Genomic DNA, 17084 nt, shown 5'->3' on the forward strand with positions numbered 1-17084 from the left:
ATTGTATAAAACATAAATATTTCAGAAACGTCAGAAACATATGTCACTTTAATCCAAACAGGAATTTGCTATGTTAGGGCATATAAATCCTAACAAAAGTGTGTGTATATATATATATATATATATATATATATATATATATATATATATATATTGTCATAGTAACTAAACTAAACTACAGTCTTATGAGGCCTACAAGCAGCCACGTGGTCCACAGACTCCTCACTAATGACTAAACCACAAAACAAAACTCAAAAATTGAAAATTTGAAAACTCATCTAAACCTAAAATCTCATCTCTGCATCTCAAGCTTACCTTCACCTCCACAGTCCCCTCACCTCATCGCCCAATCTCCCCATCTCAAGCTAACCCTTTCTTCTTCAATCCCAATCCCAATCCTCAATTCACAAGTTTAATCTTCTCAATCCCTAACCAATTCATTATCATTCTCTGGAATTCCTACATGGGTTTCTTCCAAAACCTCTAGGTGGTCGAGATTAGGCTCCGGCGAGGACGTGACCGGAGCTGTTCTGACGATTCCCGCGAGGAGCTAACCCTCGCCTCTCCAGTCGCCAAATCTCAAGCTTCCTTAAATCTTCATCGCCCTCGGTAGTCGGCGCCTCGCCTCCTCTCATCTTTAGATCCTCTACACTCAGTAGATTCAGATTTCATCCTCACTCCTCACTCCTCATCCTCTCTTCTGTAATTTGTATTGCAACTTACACTGTTACACACCATCTCAGACTTCCGATCTGTATTGCGGCTTACACTGTATTCTCTATTTATTTTATATTTATATTTTTGTTATTGTATTGTCAGTTCTCATGGAACGGAATCGATATTCACGGTTCGGTTAGGTTCCATACCTATACGGTTCCGGTTCCCTTTTTAAGGAACCGTTGTAAACGATTCCGATTCCTGTTCTGGTGAACCGTAAGGAACCGAACTGTGTGCACCCAATAAATAGACCTTAGTCACTACTTGTTTTTTTGAAAAATAAAAAGCTTCCCATGGGCTACAAAAATGTAACGGCTTTATTTGATTCCAAAAAAAAAAAAATATGTATCAGTGTTTGTTTTTATGTGTAATTTATTTTTATTGTACAAAAAAAATATGTATGATTTGAATTCTTTTATTTATTTATTTATGAAAAAACATGTATTATCTTTTTATTTATGTTAATTTAAATTTATTTTAAAAAAATTGTTCCATTCAAATATAAAAAAGTTTTCTGGGTAGTTGAAAAAATAGTTATTGAAGAAAACACAAATGAATTATTAAAGGGTAAATTGCACTAACACCTCCTGAGGTTTTGATCAACGCCACTCAGCGGTTGGTTAATGACTTTGTTTATATTAACACCCCCTGAGGTTTCAAAATCATACATCCACACCCCTTCTGGCATATAAAAAGACCTAAATACCCTTTGACTAGTCAATAATTATTTTTAAGTCATGAAATTACCTGAATGCTCTTTCTAACTTATATATATCTATATACGTAGTATTATATATGTGTCTATATATATATATATATATATACACACGTATTTATATATATACATGTACTGGCATGGTGGTTGGCGACGATGATGAATTTTGTTTGTGGCGGCTCTCTTTCCCCAAATTGAACAAGTTAGTTGGATTATGCATAATCAAATACATGTGCAAATGGTGGTGGTAGAAGTGGTGGGGGGTGGCAGTGTGTGTGTATGTGTGTGTGTGTGTTATATATATATGGGGTTTCAGATTGGGGATATATGAATTGGGTTCAATTTGGGGTTTCTCGTGGTGGGTGGTAGCTGCGGACTGAATCTTGGCCTCGCGAGGTAGCGGAGCAGTAGCTCAACGACGTCGATCCTTATTACTAGGGGTAGTGTCGCCACAGCCTATTTTGTTCTTAATTGCTAGGGCTTTTATACAGTGTTTGAGGTGGTGATGGTGCTTGTGGGGTAGATGCTGCGGTGGTGAATGGAGAGAAAGAAATAAAGGGGTGGACGGTGGTGGAGTTACCAATGATGGGTGCCTTGGTGGTAATGGTGGCGGTGGTTGTTAGTGGTGAGAACACGTCGTCGATGGTGGCAGTGATGGTGCTTAGTGGCAACGATGGTGGTTTGTGGTGGCGATGATGGTTTGTGGCGGCTCTTTTTCTCCCTCATCATCTTCTCTGGTGTTAGAGGGGGAAATTATTATTATTATTATTATTATTTTCTGATTGCAAAACTTAGCCACTGCTTTGAGCATTCTCTTAAAGAATCGTGACCTTCCTTTTTCAATCAAAATTGTTTTGAGCAAGTTGAAATACCGGCGGCAATTCATTGCCACCATTGCTACCATTGACCAGAAAATCAAACTAACCAAATGATAACTTTTAGAAAAAGCCTAGATGCATTGTGGTTAAGTTCACAAAAGTACCCAAACAAAAATAGATCAAGGGGGTTATTTCTGTCATTTAACATGCTTAATATTTTTTTATATATAAAATTGAATTAAAAATTAAGGGGCATTTGATCTTTAAAATTTCTGGAGGTGTCAATGTAAACAAAGTCGTTGACCAGTCACAAAGAGACGTTAACTAAAACCTCAAGAGTGTCAATATAGTGTCAATGCAATTTACCCATTATTAAATAAATATGTTTTAAAAATGTTTTACTCAAAATATTAAATATATAAGAAAAATAAAAAAATAAAATAATAGAAAGAGGCTAGCCTATACCGTGTAATTGGACTAGCCACCCACTGTAACAAGACACGTCAGTCCAATTGCGCTGCTAGTAATACATTTGTATGCATTTGCTACCCGCTTTCCTTACAATACTTAAAATTATAATGTGTTACTTAAGGCCATCTGCACCAGCCTCTCTGAATTTTGGCTCTCTAAAAACGCCACCTCAGCTTTTTCAAAAGCCACATCAGCAATTCCAAGAGCCACGTCAGCAGTTTTAATTCTCTAGAAACATGCACTCCATCAGGCTCTCCAAATTTTTGCTCTCCAAAAAAAATTATATTAAAAAATTAATATTAATATTATTAATATTATTATTATTATTATTTTTTTTTAACTTTACCTAAACGGTTATATTTTTAACAGCTATATGTGCAACGGTTATATTTTCTCAACGGCAATATTTTTCAATTGAACAATATTTTTGTAAATTATTAAAAAAAATTATGATTGATATTAGAACTTGAAACAATACAACATCCATTATGGATTAAAAAAAAAAAAAAACAAATTAAACAAAACAATTAAAAATAACTTAAACAATACAATATCCTAAATTGGAATAAGAAAATAAATAGACCAAGGATTACAAAATCCTATGGGAACTTTGGAGCGGACTGTGAATTCAAAGATGCTAATATCTCATTTTGTCGCGTGATAATCCAAGCTTTCCCAGCTTCTGTTGGTGCCTAATTTGGATCTGTTAACATGAGCTCCTTCTCTTCAAGTCTCTATTTCTCTTTAATCTCTAGCTGCCTTGTCTTCTCTTTCTCCATTTTTCTTACCTCTCGTGCCACTTGGGCATCCTGCATTTTCTCCTGACGACTCTCAAAACGGGTGATGATATTATTAAATTTCGAAACGAATGAAGTTTGTAATTCATTCGCTGAATTAATTTTTGCTCGACGCTGCTTTGCTGCTTTTCTTCCTGCTGGTCTTTATAGTTAATATTCTTCCACACCGGGTGAATCATTTTCCCCTATGTGTGGTGATTCTTCAATTGAAGCTCCATCTGTCGTGGCTGCATGGCTTGACGGAGTAGATGGTAATGAGTGCCCAACAGACTCATTAATGTCAAAGTCAAATCCACTCCTCTTCTTCTGCTCTTTTTTCTTTTTTCCTTTTCCTACTTGTTCGGCACAATGTGAATTCCATTTATTGTTATGCTTCAAGATCTCCCAACAACTTTCTAACTTAAATTCACCACTTGTTTGGCTACGAAACAGGTTTTTAATTGCTATCATCTACACGAAAAAAATAACAAAAAATTAAAAGCCGACTATTTAAAATATTTACGAGTTATATTTAAACAATAAATAACTCACCATATCATCATTGCTGAAGCTGTTGGGACGATTCATTTCTATGGTAGTCATGCAGCTAGAAAATTTGCTGATTTTTTGTTGGATCACCGACCAACGATTCATCAAACCTCCATAATTTCGCTCAGTTGGAGGAACACCAATATGTTGTATATATTGTTCCAGAATTCGCTCCCATAACTTCTTCTTACTTTGGTCTGCCCTCGTAATTGCATCAGAGGTAATGGACAACCACGCCCAACATAAAGCTTCATCTTCAGCCTTGGTCCAATTATTAGGTCGGATAGCCAGTTGTTTTGACGGGGGTTTTGAGTTACTTGATTGTGGAACACTAGTACCATAATATTGATGAGAAGTTTGGGATGGTCGATAAGAAGGTTGGGATGGTTAATGAGAAGGAAATTGAGAATCTTCTCCATGAAAATTGATATTTTCTTCGGGAAATGGCAAAATCTCCTCGTTTGATAGGTTGAATTGGGTGTTGTAATAATATGGATGTCGAGGATCCATGGAATCAAAATGACTTTAAAAATAGTATATAAGATTGAGAAAATAGAAGAAAAAATAAGTTGAATGATAGATAATAGAGATGTGATGAGTGATGGTAAGAGTTGGGGTATTTATAGAGATTTTAAAATTTTTAATTAATTTTTTTTTTTTTTAAATAAAGTTAAAAAATTTGAATTTTTAAACTTTTTTTTTAAAATTATAGCCATTAAGGCACTGTTTGGTACTGTAGAAACAGTGCCTTAACGGCCAAATACACTATTTGGCCTACTCATTTAAAATTTAAAGAAAATTTTTTTTTAAAAAAAAAACCAAATTTTAAGGGAAAAAACAAAAAAAAAGAAAGGTAAAATTTGAATTTTTAAACTTTTTTTTTTAAATTATAGCCGTTAAGGCACTGTTTGATACTGTAGAAACAGTGCCTTAACGGCCAAATACACTATTTGGCCTACTCATTTAAAATTTAAAGCAAAATTTTTTTTTAAAAAAACCAAATTTTAAGGGAAAAAAAAAAAAAAAAAAAAAAGAGGTAAAATTTGAATTTTTGAACTTTTTTTTAAAATTATAGCCGTTAAGGCACTGTTGCCTTACAGCCAAATACACTATTTAGCATACACATTTAAAATTTAAAGCAAAATTTTTTTTTTATAAAAAAACTAAATTTTAAGGGCAAAAAAAAAAAAAAAAAAAAAAAAAAGGTTTTTTAATATAATTTTGGCCTAATTTTTTTTTTTTTCGACAAACAATGTCTAAACAATATATATTTTATTTAATGAATTTTATTTAATTTTTTTTCCAAAAAAAAGAGCTCTAAATAACCTATTTTTAGGTTTTTTTTTTTTTTTTTTTAACAGGCACTGTTTGGCGCACTGTTACAGCAGGACAAAAAACAAAATACAGCCTTCTTGCAAACGACGCCGTTTTAGCGCAGAAAAGACACAAAAAAAATTTCCACGATCGCGGGCCGGCTCTTTGAATACCGCGAGCCAACCCGCGAGCCTAAAATCGGCCCTACCTGTTTGAAGAGCCCGCTGTAAGAGAGAAAGCTCGTATGGCTCGCGAAAAATGGGTTCCGCTAGTGGGCTGCGGATGGCCTAAAAATGTAAAAGTACCATACTATATTATATATATATATATATTAAAATAGTCAATACTAATTTAAAAGGTGAAATGCTTGGACACCCCTCAAATTTGCTTTTATTACTCGTAGACTAAACTGAAAATCCTGAACCACCCTGTCAAAGTTAGCAGCCGTGTATTTTTATTTAACAATTCATGTGCTTTTACTGTTTTACCCTTCACTTTAATCCAATATTCTCTTACTTTTTATTTAAAAAAAAAAATCCATACCCCATACAAAAATTTACACAACCTTACCGGTACAAAACCTTCTGCTTACATCAAACTTCACGGTCTTCTCAACCTTCGCCAAGGTCACCTGGTTAAGCATCCAACAGTGGCGATTTTGATGTTTCTTATTCACAACCGCTTGATATATATGTACACGAATATTTGTGTGCAGGCGGCCTGGATTGACAAAATCTTGAGAGGTTTTAGACAAACTTAAATGTAGGACCTTTTATACACAAGATTTTACACGCTTAAAAATGTATAAGAGTGCGAAATTTTTATTAAAATGAGAAGATAAACACATAAAATATATTAATGTTAAAACACTGTCTATGGTCTTTCAAATTCTATATTTGCCATCCCATATAATAAAGTAAAAAATATATATTTTCTTAACAAATGTTTAGTTCACTCACACCGGATAGATAAGCTCAAGAGTTAGAATAATATCACGTTAATTTAAACTCCTTTTTTTTTTTTCAAGTTTTCAAATTGATCGAGTTTAGAACTTTTAAATCATTCTAAATTTCTGAAAAAAAATTGTAAAATTTTGCCGAAATTCTTATCAACTTCAAATGATTTCAAACTTAAACCCAAATATTTCCCTTTTATATCAAATCAATTATATACGTAAATACAGAACTAACTTATATTTATTCAAATTTGGTCAAAAATATATTATCTACCTCAATAATAAAGGACTGTATTCAATTTCAAAGTAATTACTGACATACATACATATTAACACATAAATTTAGTAAATAACCACATTTAATTTCATAATTAATTACTAAAATATGAACTAATATACACATTAGTAAAGGGCCATACTCATGTCTGTTATGTTAATTCAACTATGTTGAAGTGAATAGAGGAGTCTAAATAACATAGCTTATGAGAGAGGATTAATGATAAAAATAATACTCTTTGCCACAAGTGGAGCAAAACTTCTGCGTACCTTGAAAGAGGAAGGGTTAACCAGATCTAGATTACAAATCCTCGGTATAAAAAGGTTTTAACAAAAATAAAAATAAAAAATAATGTTTGTTGCCGACAAGCGTGAAAGGTTTTTGTGCCTTCATCCTTTTGCTCCCATCCCTGTTTTGGCTCCCATTTTCTGCTTAGTTGACGCAAATTTAATGTAATTAATTTCACGATTTAATTAAAATAATATTATCAAGAGAACTCTTCATAAGTTAAATATTCATGTTTAATCACCGGATCAAAAGATGTAGTATGTTATTTAAGTATATATGTAAAGGTTCAACATTGTTAAAATACAAATTAAAGACTTAAACTTTAGTTGGTATTAAACCGGCGTAGTGTGATTAGTAGAAGGTGTTACAAGATCCTTCACAAACGAGGCAATAATCATGTACTCATCAGTTGCCCTACGATCAACCTTAAACCTCATTAACTGGGGCATGTAGAGCCAAATAAAAGAGATGACCACAAAACCAATTGTTAGTAACCTTGAAATTGGGTGAGGCAAAGGCCACCTTGTGCTAAACTTCTCCTTTAAACGACGCTCCACCACCAAACACAATCCGTGAATCACAAAGAACCCCGTGACTCCCCATGTGGGCCTTACCCGGCACAAGTAGTAGATGTTAAGCTCATGCATAATGCCGGACCAAAAAATGTCCCCAATGTGGCAGCCATGGAGGCCCATTTCCGGCCCAAATTCGGCGCGAAAAGCCGCTGAATTGGACCGTATACAGTCAAACGCAAGATGTCTGAGGCCATGAGGTTCCACCTATGGCCCCAGAAATTTTGTAGTGAAGTGGAGAAGCACGGGTCATTGAAGGATGGCTCGAGCTCTGACCCTAGCATGGCTCGGGCAACCATCCCCACCATGGCTAGTTCGAATTCCACGCCAAAAAAGATGAACATACATACGAGAGACATTACAACTATTGGATGTAAATACTCCCTACAGTACGCATTCAAAAACACCAGAAAGGATAAAAGCAAAGCCTTCTTTAAAAAACTTTTGGGGGATGGGCTTCCTTTATTTGGTGGTGGGTTCATTTGGATCTTGATGGGGAGACAGGCAAGAGCAAGAAAACGGCCCAGAGAGAGTGATGGGTCAGAAAGTGGGCCCAAATCGAAAGCAAAGAGTAGGATTTTGGAGTTGGCAAGCCAAGTAATGAAGAAAACGGTTGGCAATCCAAGATTAATGGAGTGTAATTTGAAAGGGAGGAGTAGAAAGAGACACACAACTGGAAAAAATGTGATGAGTCTGGGTGTACCTTTTGGGATAATCTTTGCTGCCGTATAGCAGTAGTATATAGATACAAAAATTGAACCCCATACCATCATGAAATTGTTCATCTCACCTTCCATATATGCACTCTCTCTATTTGTGCTTAATATTTTTTCACGTTTGTGCTTATTTTTTGACTCAATACTTAAAGGGGATACCAATTTGGGATCATCTTTGAGTCTGTTAAGAGGAATGCCATGAAGTAACCTCTACATGAATAGAGTAAAATCCTCTTATTAAGTTGAGTTTGTTGGCTAGCTCCAACTGAGCCGATTCTCCTAAAGTCTATATGATGTCTCTTCTGCTGCTCACTGGCTCATTGTCCTAGCTCGGCTTATACGAATTATATGCATAAAATATTAACTAACAGAACAAACATGCCAAATGCACCTGGTCCAAGGCCCCAACCACCTCTGTTCATTGTTCATGGCATGTTTGGTTATATTATTCCAAGATGCACAAGTTTGGCGAACAATGTCTTTGTTATTATGTGTTTGATTCTTTCTATCTATCATGTTCCAAACTTTGACCTATATATATATATATAGGCGCACTACTGAGCGTTTATCGTCACTCTGAATACAAGGAGATAATGATATGGAACTTGAGATTAACCACTTTTGAATTGAGAATGTTGAAGAAAATGCTCTTTACCAAGATAATTGTATTTGTTGTGAACAAAACAAATCTGGTGTACCTTACCTAGTTACTTAAACCTTCTTCTTCTTCTTCTTTTTTTGGTATAATAATCTCGTGATCTTGGCTTTGTTTGGCACTGCATCTCTTGCTTTGTTTGATGTTTCTTTGTTCTTATTACATAATATATAGCTCAAACACATTGAGTGCTCTTTTGCACACATAAAAATTCTTTAAATCCTAGCCGAAGATCTCATCTTGTTGGGTCTAATCCCATATTTATGGAATCTAATTCCCTATTTACTTCCAAAATTAATCTCATAAAGTTGGAATGATAGCATAAAAATCACCCCAACTCTCAACCAGACTGTATAGGCTACTCAGTTCTCTCAACACTAGAAAAGCCAATAATGCACCATTTTGGCCGAGACACACAGAGTGACAGACACACCCAAAAAAACAAATGAATATATATATATATATATATATATATATGATGGTAATAAATAAAAAGGAGATCATAGCAACCCAGCTAGAAGAAAAGAATGATATGGAAGAAAGCAAAAGAAGTAACTTTGGCTAGCTTTATCAGAAGTTGCAGCGAAGAAAGAAAAAAAGATACAATTATTCAAGAAACTCTTTACAGATTGATTTCGACTTAGTGACCAATAAAAACTATAGTAACGTAGAACTAACTGATTTGCACACTCGGTCCCAAAGCAAGATAACGAACAAAGTAGCAAGACATGCCAAATCAAATTTATCGAAGAACATCCAACAAATTTGAACATATAGTTGCTGCTATTGCATTACACTCTTTAATAGTTTTGGCACAAATAAGAGAGTGAAATGAGATATGCTCTATGGCAAAAGAGTAACACTAAAGTATAATTCAAAGTTCCTGCCATTCTTTCCGGATATCAAAGGTGTAGTTGATCTCCAAGTAGCACTTGTTGTCATCATCAAGAAACTGTAAAAAGACAAAAGGAAAACACAGGATAAAAAAAAAAAAAAAAATGGATTAAATTCCCCTTAAGACAAAAAATAAATAAATATTAAAGAAATCTCTGATGCTGACACTCTTTAAAGGAGGATATAAATCCAAAAGGTTCAATGTCTAAACAATTGGTGAAGCTATAATTTGAATTCAAATGTCTGTCCCTCTTTTCAAATATGCCACATAATTTTGCAGTTTGAATTATTTGACGTGGTGTGGCCATAGTTTAAAAAATGTAACAGAATTTTAAATAAGCAGATACAAAAATAGAGGGTGGTCCCCTTAATAGATAGGAACCATTGTAGGGTCCCTAGCACATGAAAAGAACTGAGAGGACTGAGAGTTCATATGCCAATAGAATATGTATACAAGCTTTACACAATGAAAGAGATATATGATAATTTGACTAAAAAGTCTATAACCATAATGGTTGTAAATATATCAATTCTGTATCTCTTCTACAACACAATTTGTGTTTTAAAGAAGCAGCAATTGATAAGGAAACAAAGGGCAGTGTTCGATATTACCTTTGATCTAGCTGAATATGATCCTCTAGCAAAAAAACCAGATGGGGTTGTTTCTTCTGGCATTTCATGTGTGTAAGGTTCCAGCTGAGGACTGAAGGTTCCAAGCATTTCTTTTGCGCTGTCCACTGTAGATTAGGATTCATGTTAGAGAAAGCATTCAATTAGTCACAATAATTGAAGGTCTTATTCATTTGGCCGGCATAGACAGTGAAAGATAGAGAGAGCAAAAGAGTACCCTTGACGCCAGTTTTCCAAACTGTGTTGGTGTATTTGAAGCCTGATACGATGTTGTTGCAGACCTGAAATGTGAACTTCAAGCTGTAACGGCTACCTTCTTTCAAAGTAAACCACAAGCCTTTGGGATTTCCACACTCGGGAATTGGAAGAAAGATATCAGGTCTACCAGGGGATTTAATTGCAAGGCTCACAATCTTAACATCTGGTTCTAGAGTTTCTACAGTGTACAACAAATGACAAAAAGAATGTCAGCATTCACATGCTCAGGCTCGCATACTGTGCATAAATACACACAAAAGACACACATTGCACCATAACAATACATTGTAAAAATGCCTTATTTCAGCTGAAAAAAGAAGTAAATGCTCTAATAAAAAAAAAAAAAGCAGTTTTAGCATGCGTTTTCAAATCATTTCTAACATTACAAAAATGATATTTTTCAAACTGAATTTCTACAATTTCAGTCGCCTTGTATCATCATAAAGGCACTTCTTTTCAAAATGGTTCAAAATAGGTGAACAATATCTAGCTTGTGTATTCAGGTATCTTGACTTTAAATCAATAAATTCAATATTTATGGAGTATCATTTTGGTGAAAATCCCAAAAAGTAAAGTGAAAAAATGTATATATTCACTAATCAGTTGATGAAATGGGAACATTATTTCTGATTTCAAATTAACATATTTTAGAATAAATGTGTTGAATCAAAATTCAATATTTCTGTCACCATAGAATTCCTAAAGTTTACTTTAAGACAACTCAGACCGGACTATGGACTAAGAACAGTGGCTTCTGTTAAGAAAAAAGTATCCACAAAAGAATGCATAATTAATTGAATAATGTGAGAAAATATGTCAAAATCCAAGCTTACTGTCCCAACAAAATTGATATCTTTGTTTAGACTTTTTTTATTTTCCATGCTTCCTCATAGAGAGTATTATTCTTGGTCAGAATATAAAATATTTAGAAATTTAGAAGCTCAAGGGGCAAGACAAACAATATATTCTGGAAACTCAAGTTAGACTTTGAAAGATCTGATTTAGTAGAAGATACCGGACATAAACAATTTTTTTTTTTTTTTAAATTTAAACCTATATGGGTTGGAGTGGCGGCTTTGAAAATATCCAAGGATTTAATTTACTCTTCTTTATTTTCCCAGCAACCAAACAGAGTTCAAGGGGCCAAAAACAGAGGATGTGGATGATTACCTCCAACAGAATTAAAGTCCACACTCCCAAGAAGTTGTTCCTTCCACCTCCTCAAGCTCTCATCATCCTAAATTCTCAAAAAATCAAAAGAAACAAAAAAAATATATATAAATAAGGAAAGTACATTAATCAGCGAAGAACATGAAAAAAAAAATGTTTGTTCCGGAATCTCAATGCAAAAGGGTAAAAAAGAAAGAAGAAGAAGGAAAAAGAGTACCTTATCCTTCTCAATTTGTTCTTTAAGTGTGTACTGAGGACCCAAAACTAGATTGCCTTCCACATCTTCTTCATCCTCATCCTCAGTTGCATATATAGACCCCTCACTCATCTGTCTGCCGAACTTCTCACCTTGTTGATTAAGCTTCTCTGTAGGAGATTCTGATACTCTAGTACTGTCCTTTTCAGGATCGTCCTTGTTTTTGTCGAACCCCATGTCTTTGGAACTTGAAACAACTCCAACAACAGCCAAAGACATCAGCAAGAACAGTCCATTCAAATGTTCATACCAAGAATAGGCTCACCCAATTGTATCAGAGGAATAACAGAACTAACAAGAACACAAAAAGGAAAAGAACACACAGTACGAAAGAATTTCCCTTATGAAAACAACAACAAAAGAAAAAGGGTTAACCAAAAATATAAAATAAAATTACTTCTGACAAGATTGGAGAGAGACTTGGGTCAAAGAATCTCAGAAAGATGAATAAGAACCAAAAAAAAAAAAAAAAAATGGCGAATACCCAAAAAAGATTACCCTTGTGAGAAGAAAAGACAGCAAGAAAAGAGAGAGATGGGTTGTTCGTTGTTTGGGAGGGAAGTTGAATGAGGGAAGGAAATAGTCATGTGGTGATCCGGAATTGTGAATATAAAAGAGAGAGAGGGAGAGGGAGAGGTGGTGAGTTCGTGAAGGTCGTCACGTAGTTGCAAACCAGGATTCGAGGGGACTTTGGACATATGAGACAGCCTAGGATTGGTTGGAAGTTAGATACCGTTTTGACCCCTTCTCAATGGCTTACTTCTTGATTGGAATTATTTTGCATCAACCTGTCTCTGCACTCACGCATCAATCCTAGGGAAAATATACAAATTTTGGGTCTTTCAATTTTTGTTTTTTTCTTTTCGAAAGGGATTGTTAGGTCTTTAATGGTTTTATAATTATATCACATATAATCCTAATTCGGTACAATACGGTATGAATATTGTATTACATCTCACAATTCATAATTTTTTTTTGTTTTCTCGTCTTTCTAACAACATTTTTCTAGCAACATTACTCTAAAGTAAATGTTTTTAATTGTATATTTACTCATTTTATTTCACGGGGCAGTACACTTGATTGAAATAAATTAAAAATTAAGAGAGAAAAATTTAAAATTATAAAATAATATGCTAAATAAATAATGTAATAAAAAAAAAAAGGAAGGCACTCTACTTTTTTTACGTTTGCACTAGAATCTTAAATTAAATGACAATTATAACTTTAATTTTACAAGTAAATGACTATTACTTTTTAAATGACACAACTATACTTTCATATTTTCCTTTCTTATCTTTAATCTTTAGTATTTTAAGTCTCTTTTGGCAAGATAAAAATATATATATATATATTTGAATAATATTTTGTTTCCAGGATCAAAAAAATATATTTATGTTGCATAAATTGTTTCTTTTGACCGGACTAAAAATAAAAAACGTAACCATTAAATTAATTATCTCTTTTGACAGGAAAAAATAAACCGCCAAAATTGAAGAAATTATCTCTTTTTTCAAGATAAAAAAAATAAAAAATAAAAAAAGTTCAGAAAAAAGAGGATTAAAATATATATATATATATATATATATATATATATATAATATATATTTCTATTGAATAAATTATTTCTTTTGAAGGGACCATAAAAAATCACAAAAAAAAAAAAAAAAAAAAACGTTACCTCTTTTTTACCCCAAAAAAAAGTCCACTTTGTTGAATAAATTATTTGTTTTGATTGCACCAAAAAAATATCACGAATAAATTATCACTTTTGACTACCAAAAATAAAATTATCAGTATGGAATAAATTATCTTCTTTACGAAGACCTTTGAAAAGAAAGTATAGCACATGAAAAAAAAAATAGTAAAGGAATTAAAGAAGGTAAAAAAAAAAAAAATTAAGTTGTATAGTATAGTTATGGCATTATAAAATAAGGCATAGTGCATTAATGAATTGAAGGATTTTCTTGTCATTTTTTTTAAAAGAAAAAGATAATTGTAGTGCAATTGGAAAAAATGGAGTGCGAATATTGTCTCCCAAAATAAATACTTGACAAATATAAAAACAAAAATATTGATTAATAATATTTTCATTAAATACAATCACAACTGTCTTTGGTATTCTCATTTTGAAGCGATTTATGAATTGATTTAAATAAGCAGAAGAAAAATAAAAAGAGAAAAAACTATTATAATTTATAAGCCAAGAAAGAAAAATTTTGAAAAAGGAAAGAAAAATTAGAGAAGGAAAGAAAATATAGAGCAATTGAAGAAGGGGATACGTGCAAACTTAAAAAAAAAAAAAGGAAATTAGAGGAATTTGAAAATTTTAGAGGGGACATTATTCAAAATTACCATATAAATATAAGCATACGACAAAAATATGTATATATATATATATATATATATATATATATATATAGTAAATTGGAGCAAGTGCAGGGCATGCCCCTAGCCTTAATTGGCTCCGCCCTTGGTTTTGGAAGAACATTCTTGCATACCACAATGAGGCTTTGTCATCCAAACTATACCCGTAAATTAGGTGTCAAATAAATATTTTATGTTATTTATAATTACAAAGATAATCACTACATAAAAATTTATTAAAGAAGGTATAAGACATGCTCGTTAGCGTTCGTTTGGAAAAACATAGAGAAAAAAAGAAAAAAAAAAATGATAAGAGAAAAGAAAAGAATTTTTACATATGTTTGGAACGAAAAAAAGAAAAAAAGTAATAGTATTCTTGTTTGAAAAAAATAATAATAATAAAAAATAAATAAAAATTATTATCAATACCATTTATAAGATGGAACTCAAGTGACATAATAAATTTATTCTTTTAATTGTTGAGAGCATTTACTAAAATTTTAAAATATTAATTTCGATGAATAAACTATCCCTTCAAATTCTTTATTTTCTCTGGCAACCCAAACAAAAGTACCTAGCCTTTATTTTCTTTTTCCTTTTAAAACCTTACCCAAACTCCGTCATTTAAACATTTGTAAACTTTAAATTGATAAATATGGGTTGACTTTCTAACGTCCGTGAATATAACACAAACCTTTCCATTTATATATATTTTGGGATAAATATGGATTTTCCATTGTAATTGAATGGACTCTGCTCGAATAGTTCAGTACATATGTGTAGATATAAAAAGTCCGTAGATTCAGAACCGCCAAGGCATCAAAGCCAGATCATTGTAAAGATCTAAATTAACATAATTGCAAGTTTAATAGATGTAATAATATAATGGCACGATCATCATGAATGATAGCTATGATTATGAAGTGTGCTCAATTCTTTGAAGCATACATTTCAGAATGTGGGGTACATATACCCATTGATTTTGATAAATGGCAACGCATGATTGAGGTTTAGTTGTCCTGTGCATGAATGATTAATACTTATTGTGGTTCAATAATACAATTTTACTTATTATTATTACTGTATTATTTCGCATAATAATGCAATTACTATTGGTTCTATCATCTTCCAAACACGTTGATCAATCAAATATTCGTAAGAGAATTTAGAGTTATGACAACACTATCAATTTATCTCCTATCAATACAAAATACTGTTATATGGACATGATGCATGGCATCCACAAGCTCACTGAATATATATATATATATATATATATATATATATATACATTTAACTTCCCAGTTACTACTACTTAGATAGCAATTACTCTGCTCTGCTTCCGCGTTCATTGATAATTAGCCCCTTTGAAAACTCACACACTATTCCATCGATGCATGACGACTTTTTTTTCATAGAACTACACAAGAATAAATTATGTAACATATTAGAGAGCTAATCACGCAATTATATTATGTTGAAGAGGAACAATAGATCCATAAGTTAGTGTCCCAGTGGATGATACTTACCAGATCAGTAGCCTTATTGAACAAATGCCAAAATGCATTAGAAGATGTAAGAGGACTTCTGTCTTCCAGATGAGGACCAGCCCGCATTGACACCCTAGCAACTTTCGTCAGTTGCTCACGAGCAAAAGGATTAAAAAGAACTATCTCATCAATGCGATTCAGCAATTCAAACCTAAAGCCTCTTTTTTCCTGCTAAATGAATCCAACAAATAGGAGAGAGTATTGAAAATTACAAAGACGCATGAATGATAAAGTAATATCCAAGTCTTGCAACCATCAAGACCACTACTTAGCTCTTTCTATTTGTTACTTACCTGTTCAGAAGCATCATCCCAAACACCACCTTGATCAGGATGCCCAACAAGTCGCGAAAGAATTGCCTTGTTTCCCAGATCCGAGGTAAAAATGACAATAGTATTTCTGAAGTCTACTGCATGTCCTCCACTGATACTACTATTTATACTACCATGATCAAGGATTGAAAGTAAAGCACTGAAAACGGACATGTGAACCTTTTCTGCCTGAGAAAAGAAAAGGATGCTGTGCGGCCTCATTCTGACAGCCTCTAAAAGTGACAAATCACATTGCTCATGGCCATGACTATACCAGAATACCATAAAAGTGATCAGTAATAGAATGATTGTACACAAGTGTAATATAAACAATTCAGACAACCAATTAACAATAACAAAGAATCTTACTATGGAAGTAGTTCCAACGGGCCATTTAAGAACTGGGAAAGTGAAGCTGATCCTGGGTATTCAGACAAGTCAATTTTAATAAGCAGGTTCATCTCATCATCAGCGACAAGATGCTTGACAAGACAGTCTACTAGATCAAATTCACCAGCTCCCGTGAGACCCAAGAATAGAATGACATAGCAGGTCGATGAGGCAGGTCATCACGCTGTGCATCAATAGAATTCAATAGCGTCTCTACTACGACATCACTTGCCTGATGTTGTCCTACCACTCTTCTACTCAATCTCATCTTAAGTCCTTGCAATCTATTCTTAGAACTCTTGCTAATAAGCCTTTCCCTCAGTTTAATGTCACGGGTTTAGAGTTTCAGCACCACTTTAACTACTCTCGTACGGTATCAAGACGTTACTTCTACTCTCATAAGTACTTGGTCAGTCTAACTCCCGTGCACATCTTAGC

The 17084-nt window shown here is 33.3% G+C and overlaps 1 protein-coding gene and 1 pseudogene across 1 annotated transcript; both read right to left on the reverse strand.

Annotated features, from left to right (window-relative positions):
- Nucleotides 1–7212: 7212 nt before the first annotated feature.
- LOC132282244 (acyl-CoA--sterol O-acyltransferase 1-like) lies at nucleotides 7213–8249 on the reverse strand (annotated as a pseudogene).
- Nucleotides 8250–9530: 1281 nt separating this feature from the next.
- LOC132267632 (rho GDP-dissociation inhibitor 1-like) lies at nucleotides 9531–13020 on the reverse strand. Its single transcript, XM_059768767.1, has 5 exons — nucleotides 11993–13020; nucleotides 11776–11842; nucleotides 10565–10783; nucleotides 10330–10454; nucleotides 9531–9775 (listed from the first exon to the last, which is right to left on the reverse strand). The coding sequence occupies exons 1-5, from the start codon at nucleotides 12248–12250 to the stop codon at nucleotides 9698–9700; spliced, it is 747 nt and encodes a 248-aa protein (XP_059624750.1). The 5' UTR covers nucleotides 12251–13020; the 3' UTR covers nucleotides 9531–9697.
- Nucleotides 13021–17084: the final 4064 nt, after the last annotated feature.

The sequence above is a fragment of the Cornus florida genome, unplaced genomic scaffold, assembly GCF_030987335.1.
Source record: "Cornus florida cultivar Cherokee Brave unplaced genomic scaffold, ASM3098733v1 CherokeeBrave_3.0.0_Hap2_Chr01, whole genome shotgun sequence".
Lineage (NCBI taxonomy): Eukaryota > Viridiplantae > Streptophyta > Magnoliopsida > Cornales > Cornaceae > Cornus > Cornus florida.